The sequence below is a fragment of the Empidonax traillii genome, unplaced genomic scaffold (assembly GCF_003031625.1).
Source record: "Empidonax traillii isolate 1590-97213 ecotype Southwest subspecies unplaced genomic scaffold, ASM303162v1 scaffold788:size291989, whole genome shotgun sequence".
Taxonomy (NCBI): domain Eukaryota; kingdom Metazoa; phylum Chordata; class Aves; order Passeriformes; family Tyrannidae; genus Empidonax; species Empidonax traillii.
The window spans coordinates 186,291-212,048 of NW_020955981.1; the positions used below are offsets into that span (position 1 = coordinate 186,291).

Here is a 25,758-nt window from a genome sequence, read left to right on the forward strand (position 1 = left end):
AGGGGCAGGTGGAATCATCGAATCATGGAATGGTTTGGGTTAGAAGGGACCTTAAAACTCATCTCGTTCCACCCCCCCTACCATGGGCAGGGACACCTTCCACTAAACCAGGTTCCAACCTAGTCTTGAACACTTCCAGGGATAGGGCAGCCACACAGCTTTTTGGGTAACCTGTGCCAAAACTTCACTACCCTCACAGGGAATAAATTCTGTCTAACACCTAATCTAACAAATTAAACCCTAAAGGGGCTGAGGATTCCCAGTGACATGATTCTGCAAGAAGGCACTGGTGGACACAGAGCTGCACGCCTGAGTCATCCCAGACTTCCATACTGTAATTCACAACACCCATCCTGGAAAGGAATCACACAAGCTGGGACTACCACCATCTCAGCCTCAGCTGTAGATCTCAGTGAAAGCCTGGGATAAGTCACATCTCATGGGTCAAATGTCTGCCTGACTTTGCAAATACTCCAGTCAGCACAGTTCACTCACCAGCTTGTGAGTAGAACTGCGTCCATTCAAATTCTGACTCTGGGAACACGGAAACAGGTGGTTCCAGGTCCAGGACACTTCCATCCAAATCCTTGAAAAGGGCCTTCCTTGAGCCTTTGCATTTCTTTTCAGGGAACGTGGTGTCTTCAGAGGTTTGTACACTGATGGGTAAGAAAGGTAATGTTATTTTGAATGGCTTGAAACAGCCAGAAAAGCCTATAAATTTCTAGGTCATTAAAGACTGGTTTCCACACAGGGAAGTACCTGCAATGGGAGAGGTTTATTGAGGGTAACTCACCTCACCTGACATATAGATAGGACAGCTGAGATGAATCATCTCCTAAATACGGGTCTATATTGATTATAGAAGGAGATTAGTGTCTTGTTTGTATTACATGCCTAATTTTTGGATCACTGAAGTGTAGTGAATTGAATCACATATTGAGAATCCAAAGTGCATTTAACTGCATTTTGTCTAAAGGTTTAACACAGCTTAAAGGAGCTAGTCAACTGAACATCTCACTCCCATGACAGAATTCAATAAGATACAATGACTTGTAAATTAGTAAAGTCCTTGGAAACATTTTCAGCTTGCTGCAGGGATTCACATTAAAACTTGAAAAAAATTTAGGATTTCTTGGTCTTGGGTTGGGGAAAACCCAATTACTGGTGCCTTGAATGCAGCCAAGAGATATAGGCAGAGATTTTCAGTAAGGGCAGAGGAACAAAAAGGCCAACTCCCCCAGTCAACCCAGCTCAGAAGAGGTGGAGAACAAACACAGCTCCTCTGAACAGCTGGTTCAGTTCTTGACCATCCCTCAGAAGCTCCAGCATTTCTGCTGGTTAGGTCTACCAATGAGACAAGACAAATACGTAACGGATTTGCTGTATTCCCTGATGTTTCTATTTCCTCTCCTGCTCCAAGGCAATGCTCACCTTCTCTTTGACAGGACATATCCATCAAGGTATCCCTTCAGGATGCTGAAGCAGAACAACTGCAGCCACAGCCTGGTTCAAGCTCAGCAGTTGCAAAGGTGGGATAAATAAATACATGCAGATATTGCGCGAGGAGCACTGAGAGATGTAATCACCCTCAGAGGTTCAGCAGACTACTAAGGAGGCATTCAGTAATCCATGTGCATTCATCACGTTCAAAAAACCACCAGCTCTTGCACTGGATTCAGCAGCTCACTAATAGCATAATATTGTGGGATGGATACGAGAGTGGAACATAACGGGAGCTGACAAGCTGGACAGGGCTCAGAAATCTACACGCAAACTAATGCCCAGAGCAAAAAGTAAAAATATAGAATAAAGTAAAAAATTCTGGCAGAAGGCTGGAGGGGCTCTAAACATAGCAGTGTGGGACACCTCCAATTATTTTTGACTGGCAACTGGAGTCCACGCTGGAAATTTTTTGCTACTTCAAGGCTTTCCTGACACAGCCTCTGTATTGTGTTGGGTGATCGTAATAAATAAATAGGCATGTGGTTTCCATGGGATGGAGTATGTTTAAACCACTGCAACCAGCAGTGACTTAAGGTTACAGAGGAAGCTCTCCCCTCCCTCCTCCACACTCCTCCACACACAGACAGTATTCTCCCTGGGCAGGAGCAGTTCTGGCAATCATTTGACATCTCACAGCCTGCCTAGTGCTGATCAACATTTCTGATGTGATCTGCAGGCACAAATCAAGCTCTGCTTCCCTGACCAAAAGGACATTCCCTGTCTCAGGGTTTTTTGCTGGGGGTCCTGACATTTTCTGCAGCCTGAGGCCAAGTCAGAGATTCTCAGGATGGAGGTTTAAGAAATGGGATATGTGAGGCTTGTTTTGCTATACAAATGTCAGGAAAAGAGGAAATTCAAGAGGGTTGGTCTGGAGATGCACCTTGATGGAATATGAACCTCACATTTTAAAAGATTGCCATAAACTAAATTTGTGTTTAGTTTTTGGTTTTTTCCCCATTTCTCTTTTTTCTGGACTTAGGTTTTTCTGTGCATGTTTGTTTGATGCCCAAGCTCGCTCATTTTTCTCTGACAGGAGCAGTACAAGAGCAGAGATGAGGGGATGGTAATTCCAAGACTATGTGCGTTTTTAGGTTCAAACTATTGAAAAAGATAGTTTAGAATGAAGCCTATTACCTTGTTGGATGAAAGTAGAACTTGTCCTTCTCACTGACATGTAACATCCTTGATGTCTGTGCTGTGATGAGAGGCATGATGCCTAAATGATCAGCATTGGACATGATGCAAACATCCCTGTCTTCACTATAGCAGCTCTTTGTAAAACCAGTAAAGGTGACTTCTGCCAGGGATTAAGAGAAGATCAAGCAAGAAAAACTGGTTAAAAGAGTGTCAGAACTAGAGATAGGAAAGGGGTTTTTTTCCATGATGTTATCTATGTTAAATTGCTCCCATGTATATCTGTAAAAGTTATTTTTAAACCAGACTAATAGAATTGTTCATAGATCTTCAGTTGTCTTTAGAGTGTTCCATAGTCAAGTTATATCTTAAGCTGACACAAACCAAGTCATGCCCGTAGGAAATGAAATCAAAGAAAATAGTAACTGACAAAGAAAAAAAAATCAAGAATGGTTATTACATTTTCATTTGAACCAGTAAGAGCTACTTTAATGACAACCTGCCTTGGATGGTTTATCCACTTGCCAGAGTTTAAGATAAGATGAGCTGGGTCTGATGAAACCTGCTTGGCTCTGGCCCTGAACTCTTGTGCAGCTACAAAATCCATGTTTGGCCATCAGTTTTCTGTGGGACTCTGAGCACCTCTGTCTCTCTCTATCTTTCTTATTCTTCAGTAAAAAAAGGATAATGAATTTTCTTGCAAAAATAAGTAGCAGTGAGGAATAAAGATATGAAAAGCAGTGATGTCTTTAGATCTCACCACTGTAACCAGCTAACTAAATCTTGCTATTTTTAAATATTACTCTGGGGACTGAAAATTCACTAGAAAAGAAGATACAGGATATATAACTGACTTTCAACCTCTTGTGCAGTCCCTTATATCGATAAAGGTCACAACAGTTCCTGTGCAGCTGTAGTTATTATGTTCTATGAAAATTCTATATGAAGTGTGATATTCACTTCCTAGACTTGATATCTTTATTTAGATAGAGGTAACTGTAGATCAGAGATGAATCAATTGGAAAAACAGCACAGAACACAGGTATGTTTGAGGTTAAAATATATACATTACAGCTGGATGTAATTATCATAGAATCATAGAATCACAGAATGGTTTAGGTTGAAAGGGACCTTAAAACTCATCTCGTTTCTCCCCCCCTGCCATGGGCAGCGACACCTTCCATTATCCCAGGTTGCTCCAAGCCCCATCCAGCCTGGCCTTGAAGACTTCCAGAGATGGGGCAACCACAGCTTCTCGGGGCAGCAATTTCACTGCAGTAGATTCAGAAAGTGAAAAATACCCAATGATATTTTTTTTTTTTACAATTTCAACGGGAAAAATGGGAAGAAAAACAGAATAGCCTGGCCAGTGGACACGTAACACCAACCTTTCATCCTCATGAGTCCCAGGACTTTTGGACAATGGCCAGCTTTGTGCCAGGGGTTCTCTGGCCTTCGGCTGGGAACAGTGGTAAACGTAGGCCACAAAATCCCAACACGGCCTCTCAGAGGGGAGTGTGGGGCTCGATCCTTGGCTGTTGGGTCAGCTGAGCGAGGCTGGATCCTGTCTCTGAGGCAGTCAAAAGTTGAGCTTGTGGCAACAAACACTGACTTTCTAAGTTCTATGAATCTTCTCCCCATGTGGCACTGCTTGGCAGAGAGACAGTGCACCACTGGCATGAGGCCCACGGTGTTGTCCACCAGCACCGTGTTTTCCATGATCACGCTGCTTCCAAGGTGGAACATGACACCATAGTCATAATTCTTATAGGATAGAAAACCTGTGATTCTAGTGCAGGTCTGAAATCCATCTTCCTGGTACAGATGAACACCGTGGAGATTTGAATGTGCCACATTTTCACTACAGTATCCTCCATCTAGTGAACACTCTTGGCCCCTGATATGGAAGCCGATTCTCTCAGAACCTGCCACAGCGTTGCCGCAGAGGGAGGCACCAATGGCAAGGTTCACCTTGATTCCAGCAACCCAGTGCAATGAACCTGCTGGCTGCCTGCTCAGAATAACAAGGTTCCTGATGAGAGAGTGATTCTTCCCTTCCAAATCTATGCCAGGTCCAACTGTGTTGAACACCATGTTGTCCTGCAACAAGATCCCGTTGCTCATGACTGCTTTAATGCCAGTTCCACAGCTGCCATTAATGCTGGATGACACCACCGAGGACTGTTGGGATGTATTCCTGAATTCAATGGCAGAAAGCTGAGGGGGCCCAAAGTTCAAAAATTCAGTATTTAAAAGCTGAAGGACACCTGCAATGAGATTGAACATCGTGACATAAAAGCTTAAAAAGCTACCTAAGAACTGGTTAGAAGGGCAAGCATTTTAACAGCACTCAGACCTACGGTAACAGACACTTTGTCAGTGTGCTGTATTAATTGGTAATTGTTCATAAATACATACAAAGCCCTAGTAAAACCCAACAAAGCACAGAGCAGCCCCTCCTAAAACATATTCCATATTTATGAGTTATTAGTGCTACTAGTTTATATTTAGTATGTTATTACATATTATTATACGAGTAATATATAATAATATAGAGAATATTGTGTATAATATTATATTTTATATATTGTGAAATATAATATGTCGTAATATTTAGTATTAGTTTCATAATTGCTAAAAGTAACTGTCTCATACTTGCTAACAGTAACTGTTTGCTTAGAATTGCAGAGCACATGTTATTGCACTGCACTTTCTTGGGCAGAATTGGACAGTCTGGTTGATCAGGACAAGTGAATCTCCACTACCTTCAAACTCTGTCCCACTGGAGCCTGTGAAATGTCCCACCACCATCCTCCCAGCACAAGGCACATCCGACTCGATCTGTACATTCCGTGTTAGGAGTCCAACCTCCGCAGCCAAAGGGATGCGTCTCCCGTCTTCCGTGTCATGGGAACGCCCTGGGGATTGTTGGGAGAGAAAATGTGATAAGTGTCTATCATACCTATAAACCAGAGCTTTGAGGGACATAAAGCCTGACAGCTCATGAACAGCTCCTCTGCAGAATCTGCACTGACATTCAGGTGTGTTTTTCCTCCAGCACAACCTACGTGCAGCCACACAAAACCAGAAAGGCCACCTGCCCATCAAATATTCACCCTGTGCTTATATTTTACCCAGATATATCATTTTTAGAAAAAGAAGGTGCTAAACCTTTTCCCTGCGGTGTGCAGGTGCCAAACCAATGAACAGGTTCACACTTCATTTTTTTCAAATCTCTGTGTGCTGGAGTTACTCTTTAGCCCACTGCAGAGTTGATCTCCATGAATTCTCCTTAGGATCAGAATAATGCCAGGGCTAAAAAGCTACTTGCTTGTGTGTGTTTTCTAAAAGTTTTTCCAAAGACTTTTTTTCAACACCTTTCTAAATGAGACTTTTGCACAAGTTTATGGAGCTATCTGGTTTGAATTAATCTCGTGTGACTTTAGACATCTGCAGATATGATTTAGTTATCCTGACTGGTTTTTTGCACAGTGAAGAGCAAAAGGCAATTCTCAAGTGGAAATTGTTGTGTATTTTATACACCTGCTTTAGGGGCAGATGATATACAAGTGAGAAGGATGTATTTTATGTATTTCTCTGCTTAATCATCAAGGGAGCTGAGAGTGACTAACTCATGTGTGAATATTTATTGTGGGTATCTCCATTTGCCCAGGTGAATCCCACTATTTACATTACTCATCATTCTCCCCTCAGTCATAATTTTTTATCTATATCAAACAACTGCTGCATTGTTCAATGTGCATGCAACAATTTCACCCCGTGATACACTTATTATATCTACATTAGCTAAGGAAATAGATTAAGAACAATTCTCTGGCCACGAGACTGACTGGCAGGTTTTGTCCCTACCTGGAAAAAAAAAAAAAAAGGAAAGGCCATGCATAAACTAATGGAAATAGAGTCTAGATGTCTTTAGAACTGCTTTTTTTTTTTTTTAAATGCAATTGTCGTAAAAAACTGTGCCATGGAGGCTACTATTGATTAACCCTGTGGATAATTGCAGAACAGGGCTCAGTTCCAAGCGAAGCTGTGATTACTGGCACAGCCATTAAAGCACCAGGAATTTTAAACATGATATTTCTGAACTTTTTTATCCATCATCCTAATTTCTGGTCCTACAAGCTTGAATAAAAATCAATTTGAAAAAATATTGCTACACACAGGAAAAATTCTGGTCTTGGAACTCTAGAATTTGACCTGTAAACAGGAAAAATCCTAGTTTTGGAGTTCTAGAATTTGACCTCTTAATAAAATGCTTTTGCTTTTGTTAAATTGATGGTAATAAATTTACTTTATTGGTTGAAATAAAAGTAAATACATTATCAACACTGCATCCCTTTTTCCACATAAATATAGGCCCCATGCAGACTATACAGGAAATAGAGTTATATACAGATGTTATGTTTATTTACATACTAGGTTAAAAGTACATTGGTTTCATGCCATGGAATTGATATATTTTTTGTGCTTGAAACCCCATGAATCTAATTATTTTGAAATTTGAAAAACGGGTTTTTTGAAATAATTTTTCAGACCATTGTGCAAAAGGCCTAAACCCTTCCATTTCTTTTTCCTTTACAATTTCATTTACTTTATCTCTCTGTTAACCAGCTCTAACTTGAAGCACCAGAAAAGTTTCCCAAATGATTCAGCATTCAATTAATTCTATTCACAGAAATTCATGTTAGAATCAGCTACTCTGTGCAATCTTGAACATCATGTTTTCGGTAAGAAACAGTAAGAAAAAAAAATGACGTGGAGAAAGAAATGAAGAAACCTCAAGGAAGTAGAATTGACCTTGGTAAGATATGAAATGGAAAGTCAATGTTTCAGAAGAAAATTCAAATGGAAATTAAAATTCCTTACCAATGTGCCTGTGGAGAAGGTGTTCGTGAATTCTTATACTATGACCATGGACTTCTTTAACTGTGACTAATTCAGCTTGGTGGGCTTCATAGGAGGAAGAGCTGATCACAATATCTCCACCATTATCCCAATCTACTTCATCCTCCACGAAAATCCTGTAGGGCCAAGATAAAAACTTAATGTCATTACGAGAGTTATGCTCACAGATTTCCAAAAAAATGAACAAGTTTTGCCCAGGCAGATCTCAGAAAATAAAAAATCCCCAGGCTATGCTGTAGGAAAAAGCCCCTTCAGGGCTTTCTGCAAAAACAGATGTCTGAGATACGTGGGAGGAAATTAATCCTGAAGCATCTATTTCACACCACTGATTAACAACATGTACAGCTCCAGCACAGAGTTGCAGGGCTCCACTTGCCTTTCAAAGGCATATCAGGCCACTTTTGGTGCCATCAGTAGTCTACAGAGCTTAAGTCAGCTTTGGATTTAGACAACAGTCACGTGTAGGGTTGTGTGTGTGTGTGTGTGCACTTGGCATTGAAGCCTCCACTGGAGTCAGGAGTGAGTGGAAGGAAATCAGCTCTCTGAATTGGGCACACTGAGCAAGTTTTGATTCCCTAAACAGCACCTCTTGCTATCTGAGATGTTCCAGGATATCTGTGACTTCAGCTGGTAGGACTTGTTCATGGAACATTCCTGGAGACACAGATGCAAGCCATGGAGGGGACTCAAAGGCTTCTCATATGATCCCAAAGACACCTCACATAGGCCCAAAACCTCTTTTTAGGTATCTGAATTCTGCCCTTGGTAGTTGAATCTCTTCTAGGCCCCAGCACTCAGAACTTTGCTGGCTCTATTGGGAGCTGAAGTGCCTTTTTAAACATTGCACAGACACTTACATGTATCTATTTTAAACTTGAACTGAAGATCCCCCTTTGTATTCTATTTATAGTTCAGGGGATTTTTAAACTCACACAAAAAAAAAAAATAAAAGCATTTAGTGAAAGCAAAATGGGTAGTGATCAGTGTTTATCCATATTTTATAAACCCTTTGTCCTATTACAGGTTGTCTGCTGGCTAGATAATGATCTAAACTCCTCAGGTAATTGTTGGGAAAATTCTGAGGATTCAGAATCTGACTGAATTCAGAGGAGTCAGTGAACTCAGAGAATGCCTCACATGCAGTCAAGAGTGACACAAGAGCAGAGAGAAAGAAAAGTCCTAAGGGGATGTTGCTAAGTTTTTCCAGAATCTCTTTCCACCATTTCTTTTAAAGATGGGCAGGCTCCAGGTGAGTACTTCCAGTTTTTGGCACCTGCGAGCATTCAGAGGAGAAATCCATCAAAATTTAGGTTTCCTTTATTGTTTAGAGGAAGCACTGGATATCTTCTGAAATAGCAGGAAAGGGCCAAGGTGACAGAGAACTGTGCACTGTTCAAGGATAAATGCACTGGCAGAGAGGAAGCAAAACCACACAAAGTAAAAATAATTGTGGCATGTATTTGGGATTTTTAACAGTTCACATGCAACCCATACTAGAAGCTGAATCTTAAATCCAGTCCCAGGCACACACTCCAATAATAATTTATATCTTGTGGAACCAAGTGTAACTCCTCTGACTCTTGCATTTCAAAGAAGTTTAATAAGAGGTAAGCAAAAGAAAATATGTTTTGCAAGAGATGTGTGGTTCTTGCAAGAAACAAGAAATATAAGGTTTAGATCTATTGAAATACTCATTTCAGTAAAAAAAGTGATTTTTTTTTCTCCTTCTTTTTGAAAGCATAACTCCTTGCCTAACTCAAGTGCTGATTCATGCTGGAAAATTATATACAGCAGCTTCTCTCCTTCAATAAAAAGCCACTTCCTCCAGCTTTCATGTTCTTTCAGCTTTTATGTTCTAGCACTGACTTGCCTGTTTCCTGTATGTAACCACATTAATTCTTAGCTGGCTATCAGTAGACTTTTAATGATAAATAGCTTTTTTTCTTTTACTTCAGGAATTGAAACAACTCTTTGTGCTGTATTTAGAGTGTATGAATGAGCTCCAAACACTTGTATCTTAGCAGCTCATGATATTTCATATAAAAGCTCTGGGCAGCAGCCCAAGTCCAGCCTGGATCCATTTCAGTGTTTAACTGGCAGACTTCAATCTGCTTCCTCTGAACTCTCCCCTTAGTCAGGGAAAAAGAAGAATTTCCAGAGGGTGATTGTAACATTGCATGGTTTGAATCAGCAATGCATCAGCTATACAGCAATCCTAAGCAATTAATCTACACTAAACACACAACTGAGTCAGAGCTAACAACAGATGAATACTACTGGTGAGCTCTTTGTGCTTCCACTGCCCAACTCTACAGTCATTTTCCAAATAGTTCCTTCCCTAAATGCTGATATTTCACTGCTGCCCAGATGGGAACTCTTCCAATGAGGCTTTGTAAGGCCTACCTAACAGATTTTCTCTTTTTGAATATCCATATCTCAGTTTAAAATGAAGCAGTTGGAAGAATTACAGCAAAAGGTAATAAGAGTTTTGTGCAACAGGGAATCAGGAGTGACAGCTCCAGGGACAACTTCATAGGTGCCACCCTACCCAATGGTCAATGAGAAGGAGAGATGCTTCTGCATATAACTTCTCAACTATTCACCTAATAAGTATCTGTGGTGACTCCACTTAACTTGCCTCAGGTGATGATTTTGGCCAAGCCTTCACACTGAATTCATGAGTAAGTGATGATGAAGATGAGTCTGCAGCAGGGGCTGTAGAAGTTTATGGATGGGCAGCATCAGGAGACAGAGAATGCAGTATTTCAAAGCTATTTTATTCAAGCTTAAGTGAAAATGTGTCTATACCTTGGGAGGCTCTGAGCCCAGACAAAAACCTTGCTCTACAGGCTGTACAGGTAGCCTTACATTCTATCAGCCAACTGACATTAATTAAATATACAAAAAAAAAAAAAAAAAAATTAACTCTAAGAGGAGAAATTAAGATGTGCACTCCAGAAACCACCTGGTAAAGGATTGATCTAAGATGCAGAAGATCAATGTTCATATCTCAGTTTTGTTCAATCCAGAGATGAGATTTTAATGTAGGTCTCAAAACAAAATTAACATAACAATCCTCAAGATATTGGTCACTTTAGACTGAATCTCTTATAAAAAGAAAGGCAGAGGGAGGAAGGGAGGGAGGGAGGGAGGAAGGAAGGAAGGAAGGAAGGAAGGAAGGAAGGAAGGAAGGAAGGAAGGAAGGAAATGTCAGCTTCATTCATCTTTAGAATTTTGATTTCTTTAGAATTAAAATTAAACTGTGTTGGAAAAATCTTAAAGATCATCTAGTTTCAACCTACCCATCATGGCACAATTTTCTTGCAAGATGTAACATGGTTTTTCTTTTTCTATTTAGACTTAGTTTAAACAGAGCCCATCACAATGAAAAGAATAGTACAACTCATAGGAACATTAACACAAGTCATAATAACACGAGCCAAAACTTATTATTTGAAAGCATTTTGGGGCAAAACACCACCTTTCATTGCCAGGAGCAACATTAGTTCCCAGATGTGTCCAAGGCATCTTAGGATAAGCACTATAAATTTGCACCTGTCCATAAACCCCTGGAAAAAAGCAGAAGGAGAAGTTCAAAGATTAAGGGAAAGAGAGACTTGAGAAGAACTGAAGCAATAACTAGATATATATTAAATTATATTTCTATATTTTGTGAAAAGTTTAAGAACAGCACACAGCCCCCACTCGAAATAAAAAGTGAACTAGCAACAAATCATTAATAAACTAAAATGACCATCACATTTACAGGCAAGAAAGGGGGTTGTATCACAGGAGTCTCATTGACTCAAATTAGAATTGCAGGCAATGGTAGTCACCAGTAAAAATAAATAACTATCTAAGTAAACAAATTAAATAAAAACTGCAGGCATGAAAGATATAAAAAATTACTCAGCTATTATTAGTCTTTCTCGTCTGTGAAAAATCCTTTTTTTAATTATTTTTTTGTTTTTGAGGGGGGGGGAAAGGATCCAAAACCAGAGCAAAAATTCAAAATATAGAAACTTTTCCTATATATATCATGTCTGAGAATATTAAATTATAGCTTAAAAAAATGTGTGTCCTTTTGTTAGATGTTTTCCTGTGCAACATAGAAACAGGCTCAACAGTGGCAGATTTGGCTATTCTGGCTAAGATAAGCTTCCTACAGAAAGGGGAATTCATGTTTCATACCAATATTCCCTGGGTGGACATTTACACCCTCCAGACGATCACAGTAAATCCCTTCAGATGCCCGAAGAAGGACCAGCAGCTTTAAATCCCTTTCCAGGGGCTGTTGCACAGAACCTGCAATCAAGACAGAACAGCATCAACCCACCACAGAGGTATCAATAGTTTTTGTAGTGCTGAAAATGGGGGAACCAAGGGGGAAATGTGTGTAAATCCAATTTTCAACCAACATCTAAATGGCTGAATTAGCGTTTCCCTTCTCAGCCCATTTTTGCCTTTTTGCTCCTCTACAATTTCACCAGTTCCCAGGTAATTTGTGCAGCAAGGATGGGAAAAATAGTCTTTCCCAGACCAATGGAAGGATTGAGGGAAAAAAATAGGGGAGAAGAAAATGCCCAAGAGTTTTGGTGTGTGGGGTGGTGATAATTCCATACAGTAAAGTGCATTCCAACTTTGCCTTCATTTATTTCTCCAAGGGTAGTTTACAGTTTCAGAAGAAAATGGCCCAGCACTAAACAGATACTAAGGAGGAAAAAGTAGGACAGTTTTTGCCCTGGAGAAATGTATGCGGAGTCCAGTAAAGGAGTTCAGCGTTCCTTTAAAATTAGAGATTAAATCAATTATGCAACAGAAAACTGCAGCAGATGTAGAACTAAAAAATATATACATCTCTGTACAAAATTAGCTGGCCTGTCATGTTCTTTTAATATTTAAAAATTACTAGTTTGGAAAAGAGAGTCGATTTTATATCCTAAAGAAACACTTTGCTTTAAGAGCATTTTTTTTTTATTTAAGTGAAATCAATAAAACAATTCATTGTTCCCCCACCAGCGCCTGAGTGATATCTGAGAATATTTAAATTCTCTGTGCAGCTTTTAAATGGGTAAAAGGCAAAGAGTACAAGACTTGCATGCTCCCCATCTAATATATCTCACACCAGTGAGCTCGTGTTTCTCTGGGGTCATGGAGGGGATTATCTTACAATGTCCATCATCCACCCAAACCATCTTTGACTTTCTTGTTTAAACTCCCAAAACTGTGGTGTGAAGAGGAGAAAATTGGGAATTGGTCTGTATCCAAATATGCTTTCACGAAACAGAACTAAGTGATACACGCTTTGGCCTCTGATGCACAAGGTTAAACAAATACCCACCTAGAGCAGCAGCAGAGCTATAGAGACATTTGTGTCTATTTTTGTATGCAGGGTGATTGTTTTCCTGCTTCACCCTCACAGCAAGTTGGGATTTCAAACATTCATACTGAGCATACCTTTGCCAATCCTCGGGTCACCCACTCCCCCTGAGATAAAGTATTAGTTACACTGAAACCAAAAAAAAGGCTCAACCAAAATGTTTGGAGACCTCTATGTTAATCTTACCACGTTACTCACAATTTCCTAATTATGACTATGTTCCCTTAAAGGGGATTAATATTAATTATAATTATAAATTGCTGTTGATGGGTTTATTGGTTTTATTATTTCATTCCTGCTTACAAAGCATTTACCATTCTAGTTAAGTTGGTTAAAACCAGCTATGTAATATATCCAATTCTCAGCTCAATTTTAAAACCATTTTTAAATAGGCTTCCAGACTTAACAATCACCTATAAAGGATTGAAAATGAGAGTTCTATAGGACTGGACTGGAAGTTATCACTCCCTTAAAAGAATCACATCTACATTTAACTAATTTTTTTCTTTTTTTAGTCCAAAAAAGCACAATATGTTAAGGAATTTTACCCTTGTTGAAAAAATAAGCACATCAACCCACAATACAATCAGAATGAGGAAAAAAAAAAAAAAGAGGAAAATAAAAAGGAAGATAATATTCACAGAAATGTTTTAGTTTCAGGAAACTGTAAATGGTAAATGACACAAAAGAACAAAGGAGGTGCCCATTAGTAGAAAAATTAGACTTAAGTATATTTAGAGCAAAAATAGTCCTAATACTTGCTTATTGTCATTAATAGTTCCATGGTTTTAAATGAATGGATTTCAGTGACTTGAATGTGAGTGCTACTGAAGAGTTTACCCAGAAACTCATTGGACTATTAAAGAGGACTCTTCAGTAAGTTTGGGATCACTCTTGATGTCTCAGAGCCCTTGAAGAAAGCTAATATTGTGCCAATATTTCAAACAAAGATAAAAGTAAGAGCCCCAGGTAATTACAGGCCTGTCAACTTGACACTGATTCTAGGGGAAAAATAAATAAAAATGGAATGTCCAACACTGAGCACCATTAATAAATCATTAAAGGTGGATGATATAATTAATGCCAATCAACCTGCTTTTATAGAAAAAAAGGCCTGTGAAACTTCCTTGTTATCGCCTTCTAATGAGATTACAGGTTTAGTTGATAAAGATAATAGCTTTGATATAGTTTAATTGGCTTCTCCAAGGCACTTGGCTTAGTAGCACAAAACTTTGTGATTAACAAACTACACTGGTACAGCACAAAGATGGCACACACTAATTTACAGGCTGAGTGACTGGAATGGGGACATGGAATCAAACAGGTCTGGTCTTGCAAGCCCTGTGGCATGTGACATTTTATTAGTCACCCAGAGTAGTGTGAAGATACTGAAGGCAAGCAGAGAGGCTGACACAAATGGGGGAGAGAAAGAAAAGAAAAATAAAGAGATGGGACAGTAAATCAGAAATAAATTGAAAGTGAAGAATCAGGAAAGAAAGTGAAGAATGCTATAGGTGACCCTGCTTGAGTAGGGAGGTTGGGTCAGATGACCTGCAATTGTCCCTTCCAAACTTAATCATTCCGTGATTCTGTGGCGTTCAAAATAATAAGGCAACAGGTCTTGATCTCACTGTGGATGGATGGAGAACAAAGAAATCAAAGGGAAAAGCTGAGTAAGGTCTCAGATACACATTTTGGCTTAGTCTAAATCCAGCCCTGCAGAACGGCTCATGAAAATGAGGATATGGAAACAGCGGCTATGTCAGTTTACTCATAGGGAGATCCAGAATAATAAATCCAAAATAATTAAATCACCGGTGCTGGGTAAGTCCCATCACCTTACAAAGTAACTGGCATGTGAAACAACACATCAGTGGAGGATCTGGGGTTTAAGTGTCCATCTTTGAACTTTGGATGTAAAAACTTCAGGTTTCCTGCCCCACTTTGCTGTAGTGAATGAGTCCTACGTAAGACCACATCAAACTGTTGAATTACCCACCCTGCACTTGAGATGCAAAGGGATGTATCCCACTTCATATCCTACTGTAATTGGAAGGCTCAGCAATTTGATGAGCAACGTGGTTGCTCATCAGAAGGTGAGATAATAAGGCACTGCCGGCAGAGAACCAGAAGATAGGTAATTGCAATGTGGAAATTACCAGAAGCTGGTGGAAATGTCTAATGAGACCTGCAGAAAAGGTCAGGAGGCACTAAAGACAGTTCCAAGCCTTCCTCAAACATGTGTTCTCCCAGTTGTACCACACAGTGCAAAAAACCCCACAAACATATATGCTAATCCTATGTTAGGAAACAACCTGTGCTGTCGATAAAGTCACCACTGATTCCATACTTTCCTGAAGAGTGAGGTCCAGCTGTCTGTGCTGCAGTACAGATCTGTTTGCACAATGATTGCAGCTGGTTCCTAATCCTTCATAAGGTCTAATATCTGGAGAGGAGAAAACCTACTGTGTGAAAATATGTTGGGAAAAAAAGGAGAACAGAAATAGAAATGTGCTTTTTTCTATCCAGATTTTCACTTATTCTGGAAAGCAGTCTGGATCTAGTTTGCTGTTGAGTTTCAAAAGCGTTTTCCATTGCTTTTGTTATTCAGTTTTATTCCAGATGTTCTTCCTGACAGATTTTTGGTGTGGTGTTGTGTTTTTTTTGTTTGTTTTTTTTTTTTTTTCATAGCAAACCCCATTGAATTCTTCCCTAGAACAGTGGGTGTTTCCTCCCTTTTAGCCTTCTCTTTTTTCACAACATAACACTCTGAAACAGCTGTTGTACATAAGAGCAAGGAAATCTCTGAGATAAGATCTCCTCCCTCCAAAACAGACTTTGCCAAGTATCTTTCTGTGACCGTCTCCAGTACCAGCTCTCTGTTTCCTGAATCCAAAACTTCTTGGACACTAAGCAACCAGTTAGTTTGAAAACTGTGGCATGCTGTCACCAGGAAGTGTGACGAGTTTTTACTCATGATCAATGCACAGCTGGATAGTCACCTACTGTTGGTTCTTCCTCTGGAGCTTCCTTCGGTTAGGTGTTAAGCCTGCATTCTGCAAAGAACCCTGGAAAAGCATCCTGGAAGCAAGGAGACCTCACTTGGTTGCCTCTTACAAGTAGTGCTGCCTAATAAACAGAAAAATTCAGAGACAGACAACTGTGGAGTAGGAAGTAGCATCCAGAAGTGGGAAATGACTGCCCAAGGAATAAGAAGTGAGACACGTAGGATGGCATTTAAGAGTCCTAGTGCCCTCCAAATCCTCTCTGTGAGGATACCACAGGGATCAGTGAAAGAACAGTGGCTTTTTAAGCATAAGTTAGAGGCTTCTGGTGATGGGACATCTGAGTGTGCCCAAAATGATAGAAAATCCTTATAGTTTGGCAAGTGAACCATATTTCTCGGTGAATTCACATGCCTACATTTAGTTTTCTCGAGGCAGATGTTTCCAAAGGAGATTTGCTCTAGATACCTGTCTGAAACAGTCCCACTGACTGCAGGGGCTGCACTGGCTATATTGGTTAGATCTCTACTGGAACAGCAGCTCACATGATGATGTCCACATGTTACACCTAAATTTGTGAGTCTCAAACTTGTGAATCAAATCCCTTCCCTAGCTGATAGGATCAGTTAAAAGAAACCAAGTGACTTGGAAAGGGTAAAAGCCAAAATCACAGAGGCTGAGAGATAAATTTAAGGGGATTCAGATGATGGAATCAGCTTTTCAAAGAACTTCTTTTTGTTGTTGTTGTTGTTATCATAGATGAAAAATTGCTTTCAACACTGCAGCACTGTTCCATCTTCATACAAATTCAGCAGCTGTGAAGGGGTGATATGTGACTGCAGGATGGGATTCTGCTCACAGCTAAAGAAGGTGGGTCCCATACAACTAGAGAAGTTGGAAAAGACAGTAAATTAGCGAAGCTCACTGGTGCCCTAATTGTTGTTATAATGCTGAGCATTAATCAGTACTAACACATTGCCATTTCATGAAATACAGTGATTTACCCTTTGGGAAGTCAACAAGGGGGTTCTCCCTAGAAAAGAGGGTGAGTGTTTTAGAGCTCTAACCACAAGCAAGATAAGAGGTATCAGAATTGTGTGGGGTTTCATCTCCAGACAATCAAGCCATGAGCTAATGATGACCTTAGGCTTCTTGCCTACAATGAGTGACATGACTGACAAGCAGCCTTCACAAGATATGTGAAAAAAAGAATGTGACAAGTTGAAACTAAAAAGAGAAGTCCAATCCTATCTGGATAATTACTTGGCAAGTTCCACTGTAAAAAGTAAAACCAGCCTGCCAGCAAAGAGCAGCTCAGTTCAGTGGAGTCCAGCAGATCAATTTTTGCCAAGTGAAGTTCAGTGTTTTCTTCAGCCTTATGGAGAGCTGAGGGCTTTGTTCAGCAGTGGAACAGGGCACCTTCTGCACATATCATCTGTGTTTTAATGCCTATGATTTAAAATAAATGGAATCATCCTAGCTGAGAATGGAAAACAACTCCGAGATATCAAGCTAAAAATTGCTTATCTTATTCTGAGACAGGTGTGTTAATGATATTTAGTAAACCTCTTAATCTCTGTGAATCTCAAATTCTCATTCTATAAACTGGAAAAATAGCCAGGTTTTTGTTTGTTTGTTTGTTCTTACAGCATAATAACAAAGGGAAATACAAATAAAAGGTATTGTTAAAATTTTATTGCAAACATCACCATCAAATAAAAGACTTTCAAGGTTTAAGTAAAAGAGAGAGGTTCCTTATCTGAGAGAAAGGGCTACTAGAGTAGAAGTAATCAGAAAATCTTTCTGGATCCAAGAACAACGAAAGCCTAGAAACACTCAGAGAAATTACTGTGGGGATAGATCCACATATTTTACCTTGGGTTTTCCAAGGGACCTGATAGAATTCTTTATCTTTAATCATCTCATACGTCCCAGTGATTTTGTTGGTCATAATTCCCACTGGATTGTGATCATTACATGAAAGAGGAAAGTGATGATTGAACCTGCAAGGTCAAAAGTGTTGCAAGAATCGTGATCTCCCAGCTAATACTGTACTTTCTCATCCCAGTTTTCCTGTACATTATTGTTTCAATAATATTAGTGAGGTTCTTGTGTTCCTTAAATTCCAATGCTAAACTGATTTTTTTATTTGTTATATATTTCTCATCACCACTCAGTTCCTACATACTTATAGTCTTAATTTAACCTTCTGACTCTGTATTTTTCCCAGCAGATTAAGATGCCAAGAGCTCTGGAAGACACTAAAGTCCAAATAAGATGTATTTCTAAACTTATCATTGTTCTCCAGCAGTTTAAATAAAAAAAAAAGAAAAACAAACAACCACACTTGGGCTCTATCAGAAAGCCTTTGTCCCAGGCCATGGAATCAAAAGCAACAGCACATGGTCCAAGACTGCTACACTGAAAACAGGGCATGGAGAAATTACACAACAGGCAGGACCTGGGGATTTGGCTCACATGAAGCCAACCTGAGATCCTGCTCAGGCAACTCTGAATGCTGATGTCCACATCTATTAAATCTGTTTACTAAACTGTCTCATTATCTGTTTTGTGTCAGGATTTCTTTAGGGTGTGGTGGAGTTGGACAGATGGGCTTCAAAACCCTTCCTTCAGGCATGGAACAGGCAGGGTTGGACAGATGGGCTCCAAGACGTTACCTTAAGGCCTCAAACACATGGGAAGAGAAAGAGGAAGGGAGGGGGAAAAAAAAAAAAAAAGAGGAGCATGAACTCCCAGCTCTCCAGGCAAGCAGAGAAACCAGTGTAAGATGTGGGAATCTTGCAGTCTCTACCCACCATCATCTGAAACAGCTGAAACAAGGATAGCTCTCCAAAAGATGCTGGACTATGACTCAACAGCTGCAAATACCTGCTCGGCTTTTAATATCATTACTACTCACAGATGTGCTGGAGGGGAGTTTGTGCAGCAAAGTGCCTCAATGTTTTTTAATAAGTGTTTTTAGCAATGAACACATGCTTTTTCTTAAAACCAATATGAACCCATATTTAAAGTGCAAAGGAGCATAAGTAAGAAATGACTGACACTCTTTTAAGTATACATATATATTTTAACCTCACAGATTAAGCTTTCCAACCTTTTTTTCCAAAGAAAAACACAAGACAGCAAAATAACTTTTTTGGCCAGCACTGCATTAACTAAACAGTCCCTTGAGATTAACAACAAACAAATATTGGAGCAGACTTCCTCAGGAGGTGATTACACAAACAAATTCTCTTTTTAAAGTTCATGAAACCAATCTTGAGAAAGGTCAAGCAATGATCAACAATGTGATCCCAGCATCCTAAGGATTCCTGTAAGTAAATATGATGCCTGGCTTTGGGAACCTTAATATTTAAAGGCAGTTATGTGAGTAATTACTTCTGAATGGAAAAACACTGATCCTGTCCATTTCAAATAATGTGGAACAGCTCCAGTGACTTTGGGGACTCTGAAAACCGCAAGAAGAAGGGGCAGAGTGGTACCTTTCTGGGGTCCTGGTGCTCATCTGCACAGAGGGATGAGAGGCACAAATGTGCAGAATCCAGTTGTTTCATGCCACAGTGCATGATTTCCAGGTATTCTGGGGGTTCTCCATGACCCTTTTTATGTTGGTTTTAAATATTTCTGTGTTACAAAAAGTGTCCTACTAATGCCCACAGACACCAGGCACTGCCTGAATACCAGGGTAGGTCCTGCCCTGAGGAATTACTGTCTCATAAAGCAACCCCAGGTAGTAGGGAAGACTTTGACACATATCAGATAAAATCTCTGACATACTGAAACCAGCAGTGAGGTGAAGACTGCAGTCTTTGTAATGTACTGCTATTAATAGGCAATTAGCTCCAGCGGATAATCATCATGCTTAATGTGGATTTTGGGTGTCCACAGTGCAGATATCTTCAGGGCATCAGGTTGGACAACATGTTTATAGCAACACTCTACAGCCTATCTTCACACTTTTTTTCCTATCAACAGCAGAAATAAACCCCAGGCATCCAGAAAAACACCTGTTCTTCACTTACCCACTCTCAGAGCACCTCCGAGCACCACAACACAGGCTGCACTCAGGACATTGCTGGAGTTGCTGGGGAACTCGAGGGTCCCCAGGATGTAGAGTCCTCTCAGAGGGGGAAGAGGTGTATCCACCAGGATGGTCCGGTCTGAGGAACAAAACAGAGGGCTGTTAAGGTCAATGGTAGTCTACCAACAGTACCTGCCCAAAAGTGTAGCATGGTGGTGAAAAATGTCAACTTGGATTCAGTTTTATTTCATATAATGGCCTGGGTTGGAAGGGACCTTAAAGATCTTCTTATTCCCAACTTCCTGCCACGGACAGGAACACCTTCCACAAGACCAGGCTTCCCAGAGCAATAACCAGTCTGGTCTTGGAATTATTTCTAGGGAGGGGGCAGCCACAACTCCTCTGGACAACCTGTGCCAGTGCCTCACCACTCTCATAGTAAAAATATTTCTTCCTAATATCCAATCTAAATGGCTTCTTTCAGTTTGAAGCCATTTCCCCTTGTCCTCTCATTCCAGATACCTGTAAACAGCCTCTCTCAGTTTTTCTTGTTGGCTGCCTTTGGGTTCTTGAGATCACCCCAAAGCCTTCTCTTCTCCAGCTTGAACAATCCCAATTCTCTCAGGCTTTCCTCATAGCAGAGATGTTCCATTCCTCTAATCAACTTGTTGGCCTCCTCTGGACAGGTTGATTAGAACTTCCAGAGCAGGGCCTATGGGTTTGCAGCACCCACAACCAGAGCTTCATCTACAGCTGAGGCTCCACGGGGTGACTGTAATCTCACCAATGAATATCCGGTCATATTTACAATGACACTGTTGCATGCTTAAGTCTCATCATATGATGTTTGAACCTTTAGGAATTAATGTGGAGGGCAGCAAGTTAAAGACATATTTGTCTCACCTGTCTTTGTTATGAAAGTAAGACTTGTTCACCCAATGCAATGAACCAGGACTAAGGTAAGCTCTGTCCAGACAGCATTTTCCCTCATAGTACTGAAAAGGATGAGAGTTCTCTTGAAAAAGTCAAGAACAAAATGCCCTATCCCTAGAAGTGTTCATGGCCAGGGTAGATGGGACTTTGAGCAACATGGTCTAGTGGAAGGTGTCCCTGTCCATGGCAGGAGGGGTCGGGACTAGACGATCTTTAAGGTCCCTTCCAAGCCAAACCATCCTGGGATTCTGGGACTGATGGAAGTGAAAAAAATCCAGCAGTATCAAATAGGTGCTTCATGGTGCAAAGAGTCTGCAAGTCCCCACCTTGTCAACAGCAGTGATCAGGGTGACAAGCTGTAGCCACAATAACCTCCCTCTAGTGACACCCTTTCACTGCTTTTCCCTCTCTGCAGCCTGGCTTTGCTCTCTTAGGTTTTCTGTATAAAATCCCACCTCTTCCTCACCATCCAAGAGGATGCTTACACCAACACTGTCTATAGGAAGCCAGAGTTCATAGAATCATGGAATCATTAGGGTTGGAAAAGGCCTCTAAGATCACCAAGTCCAACCAATCACCAGGTTCACCATGAGTTATTCCATTCTATGTTCATAGGATTATTCATTCTCCTCTAACAAAACAAGGAAATACCATTCCCTCAGATCCTAAAGGGGAAAGCAAGGGGGATATTTTTATATTGCAGAACAGAATGGGGGTTGTTGTGGGTTGAGCCCAATGACAGCATCAGTGCTGCTTCCTAAAGCTGCAAGTCTACACCTGGGAACCTTTTAAATGCCTCTTAAACTTTCCAAGTAGGACATGAGGAAGGATGTAAACGGTGTATCTTTAGAGGCAGCCCATTTCACAGAGGTGAATTCCACCCTCAGGGCCTATCTAATAGTCTCTGATGTCACTAAGAGCTTCCCAGTTGCTTGCTCTGGAAAACAGCTCAGGCCTTGAAACTGTGGTTACCATCCCCCCTTTGTTACTGACAACAGTAATAGTTTCCAGGTATGGGGCATCTCTGACTCAGTGGCCGTTCCTGGAAGAATGAAAAGCAAGGTATTTCCTTAGCAAGGGGTTCAATGACATGATCTAATCGAGACTTTCATAGAAATAGCTAGCAGAAAATGAAAACCTTCAGCATGGTGACAGCTGATCCTACCCTAACCAGAGATTTTCTGTGACTTTCACTGATCTCACATGCATTAGTTATGAGGCATATATATACCAAATGGAAGAAATTCAGGAACACACATATCTTCCAATGGATTTTGACAGATTGGTGAGAATGGGCCATTTGAAAACCATTCTGGTGTGGAACATAAGAAGGGACAAAGTGTCTTGGGAAGTGGATCAGCTACTTCACAGTTTCTCTTCTGCCCGCAGCCATTAACAACTGCTTTGGATGAAGACACAAAGGACCACACAATGGGCAGCACAAAATATGTAATTAGGGGCTGACTCAAATTATTTAGCACAAAGATTTAAAAACATTCCCAAGACCTGTTTGCAGTAAACATAATCAGCATGGCTCTATGAAAACCTGTGAAGTACACTCAGAAATGGACTGAAAGAAAATATAAGTAGGCTGATTTATATTAAATATAAGACTCCTTTAATAATACCATTTCCTAGGGTTTTGGCTCCTTGGTTTTGCAACAGCTTCCAGGGAAAAGAAATTTCTATTTCAGGTTCTGTTTTCAGGTCTGGGGTCCTGGCTCTGTTTACAGATTTGTTTGTCTCCTGCATACATATTCCTACTTTATCTCTGCAACCCAGTCATAATCCCAACTCTTCCTTTCCCACCCCCCCTTTTTTTTTTTAAATTCTTTCTCTCTGGACATCAGCAAGGGACACCCTGAAAGCCCAGGACCTCTGTTCTCGAGGACTACACCACGTACTGCAGCCACCCATGGTTACTCTGAACCCCTCATCCCAAAACAGATTCCCTGCATCCTTGGGCTAAAAAATCTTTCAAGCATGCGAAATTTTCGCAGCATTCAGATGTAATAAATCTCTAGGGAGCAAGTGCTTTTTTTTTTTTTTCTTCCCCCAAATCTTATACTGTTTGTCCTTAATGTGTTTTTACAGGCATGAAGGAACTTCTGTCTGTAATCTCTTTACAGGACAGGTAGAGTCCCATGCCCTGCAGAGCTGAGAAGGGAAGGCACAGTATGTGAGGATACGAAACAGAGAGGAGAATATGGGGGGAGATGTTGTTAGAATGATATCTCTCACAGAGAAGGGGAGAATCTAGTTTGTGAAATCACAGCCCAAGAATGTGGCAAAAAGCTGCAGTTGACAAAGGCCATAAGTGTATTCATCAAACACAGGCTGAAACATTTTTACAAGGAAAAGAAGCAGCGCTCCCAGGCATGCCATTTATATGTCACATTTCAGTCCAGAACAGATATTTTTGCTGAGTTGCACATCTTTCTAAAAAAGGTTTCATAAAGGAAATGCTGACTGCTCTGTAACTGCTCTGTAATCATGTGTGAGCCTTGAAACACAGGAGTGAGACATTTCCCCACTCAGAGATATCTCTGCAAACCTGTATTTTTCTCAGTTGAAAAGGACAACGCACTGGGGTATGATGCTTGGGGTGTGAAGTGTTCAGATGGTGAAATGTTGCTCTGTAGAAACAACAGAACACTCCTCTGAGAGGGGAAAGAAGTCCTTCCACACTCGAGGAGAAAAGCAAACAAATTCAAATACAATTTCCTTACATGGTCCTTACAGAATACATTCATTTATCTCATAGGGGGGGATGATGACTAATCAGTTAAAATAATAAACTTTAGGTCACTGAGCTCAAGGGATTTATCTTCAGAGAAGGACAAACCAGAGTTGCTTTTCCCCCATGAAGATATTTCTACAATGGCAAGCAACCACTCTCAGCAAACCATAGTTTGAGCCTGAAAACAAGGCTATGCTTCACTGTACATTTATTTTCTTCAGACAAAAAGCTCACAGGTATGGCAGTTTTAATGTTCAGACATACAATGCTGAGAAGTCACTAATGACTCCAGCATTGACATGAAATGCCTTTGATCAACAGCATTGCTGTATAAAACACCATAGCATTGCCATTGAATGGAAATCAGGCACAACAGAGAGCTATTATATGAGATACAGTACTCCAGCATTCATCTCTTCAAACAGAAAACTTCAAAGAAAATCAAAATCAGAAAATGAAGAACAGAGTGAATTCCACCACTGGAGAAAAAAAAAATTTAAAAAAAAAAAAAAAAAAAAAAAAAAAAAAAAAAGGGGGGAGATAGAAATTGCCAGAGGCTACATGATATCATATCAATAGCCTTCAAAACAGCATTCCTTTGCTTGGAATTATAACACATTCTCCCTCCACCCAGAGCACGCTGCATCAGGAGTGTGTCACACTGAAAGCCATAAACCAAAGCCCTGAAAATCTGAGAGCTTTGGGAAGCTGATGCCACTGCTGGCTGCTGGCACGGCATGACTCAACTCCTGAAGCTTGTTTTTTGAGATGGTGTGACTGCTGCAGCCTGATGCATGTGAGAGGTCCTCGTGGGATGGCTGGGGCCCTGGAGGATGAACCCCCAGGGATAAAGTCACAAGTTGTGGCAGCCTGAGCTGAGGATTTCCAGATCAGGCTGAAAGAGACTCGTACCTGCTGGAGAGCCAGACACTGAGGAGACTTGTAACACACGAACCACTTCAACATGAGGGACCCACCTCTGCTGCAAGTGAAATTCATTTTCCTACTAAGGATCTTTAAGATCCTGAAGTCTCATCAATGCTTTCAAAACAATGGGTGAAAAAAATAAAATAAAATTAAAAAAAGAATAACTTTGTACACAATCCCGATTTCCAAGCTCTCCAAATATCATCCTCTATGTGTCAAGCAGATGCCAAACAGTGGCACAAAAACCTGGTTTCTAATATGTATATTTTGCTAATAGAGGTATTTTCAACCTTTTCAAACTTATAGAATCATAGAATATGCTGAGTTGGGAGGGATCCACCAGAGTCCAGCCCATGAGGCAGCCCTAAATATGTGATTTTGCTTATTTTGTTAAATAAGCAAATTAAAGCTTTCATTAGCTAAATTTTTAGGCAGTGCCCTGGGTCTTCAGTGAACTCTAGCATTTCACATTCATTCAGAGATTTCAACAGTGTCAGATCAAAGTCTTTCCCTGCTCTTCCTCATGCTAAAAATGAGCACTAAACATCTATTATTTGCTTTTATAACTCAAAACCTGTTCTTTGGGGGCTGAAAGGACTAACCCAGTTATGCACAGCATATCAAAAGTAGGTTTATGTCTTGGCTTTCAACCTGAAAATCATCATAGGTGGCTCCCAAAAGAGAATTTTAAGTAATCAGAAGACAGCAAGGAGTAAAACACAGCTGCATCTTTCCAGGAGTGAATCACAAAAACTTATTTGGGTATGCAGAGGAGCATAAATTTTGGGTGGTTTGTAGAATGCTTGTTCTCACAAGAGCAAACTCTCACTTTTTTGAAGCCATTTAGAGTCAGTCTGAGTTTAGAAGGTTATGCACAAACCAATGGAGATGGGAAGAGAAACATCTGTAAAATGCTACAATTAAACACAAATTTAGGAATTGTTGATTTCATTTTAAATCTTGGGTCCAAGCAAGGGGTTGATTTTCTTTAAACCGGAAACTCAAACACTTGTGGCAGCAAAGCAAAGAGTGAGAAACGGACCAAAAATTCATCTTACCTTGACTGCATTTTAAATGCCTTTATTTGAGCAACAAATCCAGTGCCCTTATCTCACTGGTAAGGACAATGACTCCAGTTTAAGGGCCTGCACTCTGTTGACTCCAATGC

At 40.3% G+C, this 25,758-nt stretch overlaps 1 protein-coding gene across 1 annotated transcript in view; it reads right to left on the reverse strand.

Annotated features, from left to right (window-relative positions):
* Positions 1-25,758, reverse strand: part of PKHD1 (PKHD1, fibrocystin/polyductin) — a gene marked incomplete at its 5' end in the record, with an annotated part of 169,925 nt that overhangs the window by 70,068 nt on the left and 74,099 nt on the right. The window contains 8 exons of the mRNA XM_027901487.1: positions 496-656; positions 2,638-2,800; positions 4,026-4,904; positions 5,403-5,555; positions 7,525-7,679; positions 11,045-11,132; positions 11,755-11,868; positions 19,992-20,129. Coding sequence (XP_027757288.1) covers positions 496-656; positions 2,638-2,800; positions 4,026-4,904; positions 5,403-5,555; positions 7,525-7,679; positions 11,045-11,132; positions 11,755-11,868; positions 19,992-20,129 — 1,851 coding nt within the window. The remainder of the gene's footprint in view (positions 1-495; positions 657-2,637; positions 2,801-4,025; positions 4,905-5,402; positions 5,556-7,524; positions 7,680-11,044; positions 11,133-11,754; positions 11,869-19,991; positions 20,130-25,758) is intronic.